Genomic DNA, 11,234 nt, shown 5'->3' with positions numbered 1-11,234 from the left:
TGAGAAGATCCAGCCGGAGATCATGGAGCTCATCAAGCAGCAGCGCCTCAACCGCCTGTGTGATGGCACCTGCTTCAGGAAGATCAGCAGCCGCAGGAGGCAAGGTAAGCACACCCCTCCATCCCTCCATCTCTCTCTCTCTCTATCTCTATCTCCCTCTCTCTCCATCCCTCTCTCTCCATCCTTCTCTCTCTCATAGTGTGAATGAATAAAAGTCATTGTTGCCAAAGCTACAGGTATACTACAGACATACTACATACAGACTTTTTTCCTCCTCTTTTTCTTCATCCCTCTATTTGTCTCTCTCCCATTGGTTATATGTATTTTTTTTCCCTCTCTCTCCCTTTTCTCTGCACTCCCCCTCCCTCTGTAATCTCTACAACTCTCTTTGTTTGGGCCTCTTGCCTCCACCACACTCGGCCTCTTGTATGACCCTGATCTTCACTCATCTCACAATGCTCTCTCCTCCTCACTCCTTTCTTTCCTCTCTCTCTCTCTCTCTCTCTCTCTCTCTCTCTCTCTCCTCCTCACTCCTTTCTTTCCTCTCTCTCTCTCTCTCTCTCTCTCTCTCTCTCTCTCCTCCTCACTCCTTTCTTTCCTCTCTCTCTCTCTCTCTCTCTCTCTCTCTCTCTCTCTCCTCCTCACTCCTTTCTTTCCTCTCTCTCTCTCTCTCTCTCTCTCTCTCTCTCTCCTCCTCACTCCTTTCTTTCCTCTCTCTCTCTCTCTCTCTGTTTCCGTCTTCCTTTTCTTCAGCACTCTGCCTGTCTTTTCTCTCTCTGTATCTGTCTTTGTTCGCCCCGCTGTGGGAACGGGTGCAGGAGCGCGGCTCTTATGGCTCCGTGCTGCAAAAGCTCCCTAATTGCGAAGATGGCTCCTTCCATCTTCCTGTCTCGCGTCTTTATGGCTACACAGACTAAACCTTTTTAGAATGGCACGCACACGTCTTTGTTCGGCTCTATCTCACTCTTGCACTCGCACGCGCTCTCTCTCTCTCTCACTCTCTCTCTTTATTCTCCCTCGTTTTTGCTCTTGCTCTTTCTTTCTCTAGAGGGCTCCGACAAGCTTTCATTGCTCTGAAGTGCGTGAATCGATCCCAGTAATGGTGGAGGAGACGGCTTAATTCTATTCCCCCCCTGTCTTCTGAAAGCATTGCCTCCTCTCCTGTCCTCTGAGGACGAGAGGTGGGGGTAGAAGAGACTGGGCTCGTGCTCGGGGCTATCGTTTCGTTTTGTCGGCGCTTGCACGAGAGCACGAGAGTGTCCTTTCTCATGAAAGCAAAAAGCTTTCGCTGTTCCGCTGAATAACGCGCCTTTAAAATTGATGTGCTGCGCAGTAGAGCTCTTTATGGCTTCTATTATTAAGCCTGGCCAGTGAAAGAGGGAGGTGGGGGGGGGGGGGGTGGTTAGCGGAGTTGGGCGAATGTTTAAAGTGCCCTTCTCTGCGGGACATTCCGACATTCAGGGAGCAGCTGGCCGTTTGATAGAGGACAGAGCTTTAACGGGGTTTGTGCCGGCGTGTTTTGGGGGCAGTCGAGCCCTAATATCCTCTTTGACACGGGCGACCAGAGGACGGGCAGAGACGGCGAGAGAGACGCCCTTATCAGCTGGCCGCTCCTTCCTCAGAGTCGGATAGAATTTAATCCTTCAAGGGACCCAAATGTCTCTATTTCCCCCTCGGTCGGCCTCCTCTGAACCCTTTTTTTTTCTTCCTCCCCTCTTCATCTCTCTCTCTCTTCTCCGCCTCTCTCTTTATCTCACTCTCTCTTCATCTGCCTCTCTCTTCTCCCCGTCTCTATTCTCTATAAGTAACATATATTCCAATCCCCATGTCCACAGATAAATAAGAGTATTCCCTCAGTTAGTCATTCTTCATTCTTTCCTTAAAGCTACCATTTTGAAATCAATGTCCCAGTCTTTTGCTAACCCTCTCTTTCCCCTCCGTCTCTCCATTTTCAGTTCGAGTGCCCGCATGAGCTTCAAACCATTTTGCAAAAGATGCTCATGTATCATCATTATCATCTTAAAAGCTCGGGCGAGCTGAGCAAAATCAAAACTGACACTTCGCCTTGGCGGCGCTTTTTCTTCTGCGACGAAGGGCGTGAGGGGAAGAAAGGGGGGATAAAGGGGAGAGGAAAGCGGGGGGGGCATTTCATACTCAAACGCAAATCTCTAATCTCGTAAATCGAATGATGTAATGAATTGGCAATAAGGGGTGGAAGCGGGTGACGAGCCCACTTGTAGCGGGAAAGTGGAATGGCCTCGGATGCCATTTCTAAAAGGAATTGTTCAGTCAGTTTTGCACTTGCTCTGAAGAAGACACACACACACACACACACACACACACACATTACTGAGGATGGGAGAAGGGTGATAGGATGGACCCAGCGTGCGTGTTACTTTGCTTTACTTTCTTTTTGTTACTTTCTGTTTTTGCGTTTTTTTTTGTTTTTGTGTGTGTGGATGTTTGGTGATCCATCCAGACACAGCAGCTTATTATAGCTCCTCACAGCACATCTCTCTGTTTACGAATGCGCCGTCTCAGTCTCGCGCATGTTGATGCATCACAGGCACCTTACCTTACCTGTTTTTGTGGGGGTTGTTTTTACAGCTGATCTGCTTTAGATATCTCCTCTCACCACTGTAACTGATTAACATGTATTTCTCACCCATATATTATTAGACACTCGTACACTCGTACACTCGTTGCTTTTTCTCGCTCTCTGTAGTTTAGCGTGTGGCATGTGGACACAGCAGCTGGTGTCCTCTGGATGATATCGCTTATTAAAGGGTCACAGCCTCTGAAAAAGCATTCAAATGTAAAACTTATGTAGGTTAAAACTTATATATAAAATGTAATAAAATAAAAATTGAGCTAAAGGTGTTCCCCTCTTCTACTTTCTCACTGATCGGTGAGCTTGGCTCGGCTTGTCGTTTCAAAGCAGCATCTGTTTTTGGATGACAAACGCGGTCAGCCTCCTTTTCAGGCTCGCTCCGCTCCGTTTCGCTCTCGATGTCGTGGGAAGTCGCTGCTGTGTGGGCATCCAAGATGCCGGTCATGTGTTCGGTGAGGCCCGCGGTTTAGTCACTGTTTCTGTGGCACGTACCAAGTGCTGTCATGAGTGCAAAAAAAAAGGGAAAAAAAACAAGCCCACACATGCTTCCATTCCAAAACACACACACACTCACAGATATCCACACACATGCTCTGTCTCACACACACAAACACACACACTTTGGCTGTACACCACTTTGGTCTCAGTGTCTCCATTAAAATGCATCAAACCATTTCGCACAGGCCAACTTTTTCTTAGACATTAGGGTATGTCATTAGTTTGTAATATTTGTTTGTGGATGAACCTTTTTATTCAAATCTTTTAGACCAATTATTACCGTTACTATCCATAGAAGAATTCCAGATGGAATTGAAAGGGTACACTCCTTCACCCTTAGTGATTTTTATCTGTAAACTGTTTAAAGTTTAAATTCATCAGTTTTGAAATGTATTATATTCTGCCCAGAATCAATTGGTCAGGCAGGCTAGCTTGTCAAGCCTGTGGCAGCCATTTGCTCTGGGCGGCCCTCTTTCTGGACCTGCTACAAGGCTACCTGACTGCCTTAGGGCCCACGCTGGTGGAACAGGCCAGCGGCTCCCTAACAGGCTAACAGCTAGCCTGCAAGCTGCCACTTCATAAAATGGCTTTGTCTGGAGAGTTCCCTTTCAGTCCCTGTACAGTCATCTCTTCACATAAAATAATTCATCGGTCACCCCTTAAGTGGACCCCATGTCCCACCTGACCTAGTTGGCGTTGCAAGGTGACTCAGATTTGACATCATGAAAGCTCCATAAATGCCTCCGTCGGATGACTGTAACACAGACTTGCTGCTGTTCTTGGCTACTCGGAAAAGAGACCTCTGTCTCAATGTGACTAGCCTGGTTAAATAAAGGATAAATAAAAATAAGTCAAATAAAAATAGAACGTAGGGGATTTCTCTTTCCTGGTAGGAACAGATTGGCTCTTGATGGCTAGTATGTGGTGGTGCGGCGGTCGTGTGTGTGTGTGTCTGTGTTGTTATTCATGATGGCTATGCATGTGTGTGTGTATGTGTGTGACTGTGTTGAGTTATTCATGATGGGTGTGTGCGTGTGTGTATGAGGTTGTCACAGCCGTGTGCAGATGGTGGGGACTGCGTATCTGGGCAGAGAGCTCTGGCACCAGCACGTCCGTTTGGTAAATAAACCAGCCTCACTCGGCTGCAGCACGAAGACTTGTGCCTAATGAACAAGCTGTCACATCACCCCACTCCCCAGCCCCACACCGCCACCCAAGAAATACTCAATTTCAATCTGCCACCAAACACGCACACACACACAGACACACACGCACACACAGACACAGAGACATACAGAGACACACACACACCCACACACAGACAGATACACACACAGACACACACACAGAGACAGACATTTGCACATACATACACACTGTTACAGTACATCTTTTTTTCCAGCTTTAACCTTATATATGTCATTAGTTGTTTCTGTTTAAAATCTTGCTTCATTTAATGCTTTCCCCTGTCAGTTTCCTCACTGTTCTGTCATGCTATCTTTTTTTCACACTGCCATATGCACATATATAATGACTTCTCTTTCTCTCTCACACACACACACATGCACGCACGCTGTGCTGCCAGGCATCTATTTTCGACAATTATGAATTGGAGCGGCCGCTTGTGTACAGGGCGATGCCAGCCAAAGGCCCGGGGGCCCAGCCTAGTCAGGTCTGCGTTGCGCTGTGCCGTGCCAGGCTCGAGGCCCCTGTGGTGGCTCGCCAGCAGGCAGCACCGGGGCTCTGAGACGGGTGCCCAGACACGCCAGCCTCAGCCTCAGTCTCAAAGACTGGGTCCCAGAAGCCATGCCACTCTGACTAATCTGTTCTTCCAAGACTGGATGAGCTTTTTATCAAATAGTAGTATCAGTCACACAGTTATGCTCAATGTATATTCTTGGCACTGTGTATACATACAGTACAGCATAGACTAGACTGAACTGGGCTAGATTAGATTGATTAGACAGTATAGGCATTTGTGGGCATGATGTAACAGGGGATGTGTCAAGACCTGACAATCAGTTGGCCCGGGTTCAATTCCACAACCCACCACTGTGAGTTTGTGGCGCTTTGCATTAAAAGTGTCTGCTAAACATGAGTCACCTTTAGTTTTAGGTTCACTGTGGTACTGTGTGTATACATGCAGTTTATTATATGTTTGCATTGGTCAACATACATTACATTTTATGCTGACCTTTCTTTGTTCTTTTGCCCCTTTCTCTCTTCCCTTAGATAAGTTCTGGTACTGTCGACTGTCTCCTAATCATAAAGTCCTGCACTATGGAGATCTGGAGGAGAGCCCCCAGGGGGAGGTGCCCCATGACTCTCTGCAGGAGAAGCGTAAGTGTCCAACACACACACACACACAAACCCACACATACACACACACACACAAACCCCCACATACATACACACACACACAAACCCACAAATACACCCACACACACACACACGCAAACCCACACGTACACTCTCTCACACACACACACACATACACACACACGCACTCAAGAGTTTTCATTAAATTACAGTATCTTACCTAATAACTTTTGACCTCCCCATAAAACACTGACCTCTGCAATATTCTGTAATATTGGTCTCAGAAGGCTAATGCCTGTCTGTCTACTCTGTCTACCTACCTGTCTGTGTGATGGTGAATCTGTCTAACTACTCTGTTCTGTGTCTGTCTTTCTGTGCAGTGCCCGTGGCTGACATCAAAGCTGTTGTCACAGGCAAGGACTGCCCTCACATGAAGGAGAAAGGAGCTCTCAAGCAGAACAAGGTACATCATCATCAACTGTCTGTATGTGTGTACATGCATGTGTGTGTGTGTGTGTGTGTGTGTGTGTGTGTGTGTGTGTGTGTGTGTGTGTGTGTGTGTGTGTGTGTGTGTGTGTGTGTGTGTGTGTGTGTGTGTGTGTGTGTGTGTGTGTGTGTGTGTGTGTGTGTGTGTGTGTGTGTGTGTGTGTGTGTGTGTGTGTGTGTGTGTGTGTGTGTGCGCGCGTGGTCATGTTTGTTGTGTATCAACACGGCACTCTCTCCCCGGGCCTCCTCCAGACAAAGGTGTCCTCCAGCGTTGATGTTCTCTTGACAGGAACATCAGCTCCAATCATCCCCCGTCTCCCTCACACGTCACCTCCCTGCCGCTCCTCATTTTCACCTCCCCACACACACACACACACACACACCTTTCCCCCAACAAACACAGACAGGATGCCGTCTTCTCCGTTGCCATGGTGCCTGTGACTGCACAGAGGAAGTGGGGTGGAGGGAATGGGTTTGAGGGTAGACGGTAGTCAAGTCAGTCTGTCAATCAATCAATCAATCTGTGTTCAATCTGTCTTTTTATCGTGTTCTTTTCATTAACAATAAAAATACAGTACATTTCCTCGGTCAGTTTTTCCTGGTGGTAAGGAGTTGCCTCCCTGTGGTTTTTAGCGCCGCGGATCGATCCCCTCTGTAGTGCTTCGTCTCCGAGTGCTGATGTTGACGGATGAGGGGTAGAGGGTAAATATAGCGGGGAAGATAAAAGACCACTGCGCCTTCCTCCCGACCTCTTTTATTAGTTTGCCGATAAAACGGAAGAAACTCCGGGCCAGAGGAGGATTGACGTGAAAGGATGACACGCAGGGCTGGACGGACTGGCGCGCGTTCTCCTCGAGTCTCGTTTTTTTTTTTTTTTTTTTTTTTTTCTTCGTGGGCGCGGTGGAAATGTGCCGACGCACGGGCAGCCGCGCCATCGCTCATGGCAGAGGACGAAGGGAACGATGTCGACCGTCTGGAGCGGTGCCTCGGCGGGGTCCGCAGGGAGTCGCTCGCGTACCAGCTTCACTCGCCCACTGCAGCTGCTCCAGAGGGCATGGCCCTTTTTATTCAGGGAGCACAAAGTATATTTTTATTAGGGATGGAGACAGGAAAGTGAAGCATGTGAAAGTCAGTACAGATGAGGTGTACAGATAGATGTGTACTGTAGATAGAGTCGTCCGAGAAAATGTGTGTATTTTCAGCATGGCCGGAATTTACGGCAAACACAGTACATTTTTATCGGATGTAAAGGAAAAAAATAAAGATGAAGTGCAGATAAAATCAGTAAAAGTGAAGTGCGTAGATACGGTGTATGTGCAGTTGAATCAGTAGTCAACAAATGGATGGATGACATTATAAAAAATGGAAGTGCACTTCTGAAAGGGCTCAGCTTAGCTCTGCTTTGGTCTCATCATCAGTATGTCAGTGTGATATATTTCACTAAAATAAAAGCAGTTTTGCAGTCTTTAAGGAGATGTTTGTAGCTCCTTTAAGGATATGTGCACTTTCTCGGTTTCCTCGTTCCTTGTCTCCAATGCCCCCCCGACAGAGCCGTTTCATGCGCTCTCGCCAGGCCCATCAAGCAGCCGAGTTAGTCGTGAAGTCCGGGACCGCCGCTGCTGGTGTCCCTCAGGCCTGCTGTCCCGTCCCATCACCGCCCCCCTTAAGCCTCGGCAGGCGGGAGCGGCCGGCACGAGGCGACAGCCAGCCATCTGCTCTGCAAATCTGTGTGTGTGGGGGGGGGGGGGGTTGGACGCAATGGCAGGCAGGCTGGCAGGAGGCAGAAGCACAAACACAGCAGACTCATTAATGTTCCACTGACAATCTCTCTCTCCCTCTCCCCTTCTCTCTCTATCCCCCCTCTCCCTCGCTCCCTAACAGGAAGTGCTGGAGCTGGCCTTCTCCGTCCTCTACGAGTCCGATGAGTACTTAAACTTCATCGCCCCTGACAAACACGAGGTGAGTCCGAGATGGGAGTTAGAGCACCTGAGAGAGAGTTAGGTCTTCAATGCAACACTAAACTTAATCATTTCTTCATACTTGCTAATATGCTAAAGGCTAACTGTCAGCTTATGGTCTTATGAGAATACCCACGCTGACACCGCGCTAATGACTTCTCATGTGAAATAGAGGAGTGAATAATTGGATAATATTGGAATGTGAAATTAAATATGCTGAGAGCTTAATATGCTTAATATGCTTAATATCCACAAATACATTTGTAGGGTAGAGGTGATATTATATCACAATTCAGAGTGTGAACATTAACAAGTCTCTTCCTGCTGCTTTTCCTCTCTTGCAGTACTGTGTGTGGACAGATGGGCTAAATGCTCTGCTAGGGAAGGAGATGACCAGCGAATTCACCAAGAGTGACCTGGACACTCTGCTTAGCATGGAGATGAAGCTACGCCTCCTCGACCTGGAGAACATCCAGATCCCTGAGGCTCCGCCTCCCATCCCCAAGGAGCCTAGCAACTATGACTTTGTCTACGACTGCAACTGAAAGCAAAACAAAACCATTACCCACTGGACCAACGGTTTCCCTTTTTCTTCTCTGAAAAGTTGTTACTGGAAGTTTTAAACAAACAAAAAAAGAACTTTTAGAGAAACTCTTGCATTGAAAAAAATGAACAAGAACAAAAAAAAAAACTTTTTTTCTCTGCTAAAACTGTCTTTAAAAAAGCAAGCTTCTCAATAGGTGCACCAACTTTCAACCATAAATATGAACACAGCCTTCGGGGACCTGCCACAGACGTCACAATCGACAATGGAGGAGACACCAACCAACACCTAACAACTCCATCAATTCATCCATCTAACCTCCCATTTCTAGTTTCACGGCCCTGACCCGTTTCTACCTTCACCTCGGCAGACACATCGAACATCCAACGAGAAAGTCGCCCAGTTCACGTAGAAACGCTGTACTCTTGAGCTCAACCATGTTGTATTGCTGTTAAGCTTTTATGTAGTTCTCAGGCTGTTGGAGTTTGAGGTCTTCATTGCCATTACATTGAGGGAGACTGTGCTAGTTAAGTGGAGGGGTAAAGCGGGACACTGTTCACCAATACACCGCCCATCTTCCACTCATGTAAGTGGCAGCTAAAGTCTGGAATGAGAAGGGGATGGGAGCAAGGGGATGACCGGTTGGTGGTTTTGAGGGGAAAAGCAAGAGACAAAGGAAAGTGAGAGAGGAAACTGTTGTATTATCTTGTGTCTCTCTTGCATTTTTGTGTTCCTCCTCCTCCGCTCTCGTACCTGTAGACTGTTATTAACCAGGCTGTGTGGTCACTGAGCACTGCCTCCTTTACAACCGTATATCAACATGTCACCTTGACGACACCTACAGTGCTTAATCATCCTCGCCCAATCTCTGCTGTACTGCGTGCTTGCTTTTCCTTCGGTTTTATTTTTTCCTTGTTTTTCTTCTTGTCTCATTGAGTTTTTTTTTCCTGCTCCTGGTAACCCAAATAGGTGCAGTGCAAAAGACTGCTGGATCATTCCAGAGCAATATCAAGCTATCCACTTTTGTTTGATTTTGTAAGCTGGTGTGACTCTTCTGTAATGGTTGTGATGCTGCCAAGTAGTCAGTGTTATGGGGGGAGGGAGTGGGGGGTCATGTATGTACATTTGCCAGTAAAGGGAAGAAAAAAGTTTTTTTTTCTTTTAGGTTTTTTAAAATTTGTTTTTATTCTGGGACCATGACACCTTTGGAAATTCCTATTTAATTTAATTGAAAAAATATTATAGTTATTACTTGTAGAATTTTATTTGCTCCCATTGTTATTGGCTGAGTCCATCAATCTGCTGTTTACATTAAAATTGAATAAATGAGAACATTCTCTGTGATTGCTTACATTTAAACCTCTGCACTTGCATTAGGGTTTTTGTGAAAATGTTGTGCAGTAACAATCTTTGGGGAAACACTATGTAGAATGTTGGATGTTGAATATTTTGGGGCAGTAACTCGATAAGACCTGATGTTGTGATTCTTCTACCACCGGTCATGTCAGGGTGCCAGTTTGTCTGAGGCCTCCCACAAGAGACATTATTATAGTCTTTTGAAAGTAGGTTAAAAGGAAAATTAGCTTATTTGCCGAGTACCCCAGATAAAAGCCTAGCTTAGCATAATTCACTGAAAGTGGGTTACACCAGTTATCCTATAGCTAAAAGTGAGCTATAGGCCAGCTGGTCTAACACACTCCCAGGTTAATGTACATTAGTCTGAGTAAGTGGTGGGAGTGGAGAATGTATAACTGTGTAGCTCCCTCTTGGGTGAACAATGGAAACGGCACAGAGAGTAAGGGCCCGTCCACACGGAGACGCTTTTTAGGTTAAACGCAGAGGTTTTGCTTCGTCTTGGCCGAGCGTCCAAACGAATCCTGTAAACGCACTGCCCGAAACCGCACCTTTCTGCAACCTGGTCCCAGAGTGGAGAAATCTGAAACCGTAGCCCGTTTGAATTCGTTTAGACAGCGAAACCGCACATCCTGCTTGCGATGATGTCATTGCCACACCTCAGCTGCCCTGGACTTGCACTTGTAGTATTGCCTAACAATTCTAGTTTTCATACATGACATTACCTACGATTACACTCCGTAAGATACATATCACAACTGGTGCTGCGCAGCGCCGATAGCTTATGACTTGGTGGACTGAACACTGTTTTTCCCGGTGTTTTTTTATGCATTCTAGCTGTGTGGACAGGGCCTAAGAGTCAGCACAGTAAAACTGAAAGCAATCTTTAATAAAGAATTGATTTTTTTTAATTGTTACGAATTCCAATCCATATATGAAGCATATATTTTAAGTGTGAAAAAGGTCCTTTTAACCTGCAGCCAAAAAAGAAAGAATTAATCGTGAATCACCAAACAGAAAGACAAAATAAAAGCCAAGAGGGTTTGGGCTTCATTTGAGCGGCGATGCTGCGGGGTAATTGCACAGGCCACGGCGTCACCTCCTGTGTTTCCCATTGCACGGCTGGCTGTGTTTGACTGCAGGTACGGCTCCTCCGCAGCCAGAGCTGTAGTCACGACTAGAGCCCTGCACTCCCGCGGGAGTCCCGCGGGACTCGCGGGACCCAACGCAAAGCAGTGCGACACGGGACAAATATTGAAAGCTCCTTGCGGGAGCGGGCGGGAGGGAGAGCGCACAGCGCGGGTGCGGGCGGGAGCAGTGATAAGCGGCAGTCCCGCGAATTAAAAAAGTGTTTTAAAATGTAAAATAAAATCATAAATTACCTATTGGTCAATGTATATCATATATATAACACAATGTGCTGGATATTATATTTGGTAGCCTATCTATTAATAAACATTTTTGA

At 46.7% G+C, this 11,234-nt stretch overlaps 1 protein-coding gene across 1 annotated transcript in view; it reads left to right on the top strand.

Moving 5' to 3' along the window:
* elmo1 (engulfment and cell motility 1 (ced-12 homolog, C. elegans)) overlaps positions 1 to 9,748 on the top strand; it is a 46,432-nt gene extending 36,684 nt beyond the window's left edge. Inside the window, exons 17-21 of the mRNA XM_076301870.1 lie at positions 8 to 104; positions 5,342 to 5,449; positions 5,809 to 5,891; positions 7,796 to 7,873; positions 8,217 to 9,748. Coding sequence (XP_076157985.1) covers positions 8 to 104; positions 5,342 to 5,449; positions 5,809 to 5,891; positions 7,796 to 7,873; positions 8,217 to 8,417 — 567 coding nt within the window. The 3' untranslated portion in view covers positions 8,418 to 9,748. The remainder of the gene's footprint in view (positions 1 to 7; positions 105 to 5,341; positions 5,450 to 5,808; positions 5,892 to 7,795; positions 7,874 to 8,216) is intronic.
* Positions 9,749 to 11,234: the final 1,486 nt, after the last annotated feature.

This window comes from Alosa pseudoharengus, unplaced genomic scaffold (genome assembly GCF_046254945.1).
Source record: "Alosa pseudoharengus isolate Yale_2024_CS ecotype anadromous, Long Island Sound unplaced genomic scaffold, YU_APseudo_1.1 YU_APseudo_1.1_scf_23, whole genome shotgun sequence".
NCBI classification, from domain to species: Eukaryota; Metazoa; Chordata; class Actinopteri; order Clupeiformes; family Clupeidae; genus Alosa; species Alosa pseudoharengus.
This window is presented reverse-complemented; position numbering and strand designations above follow the sequence as displayed.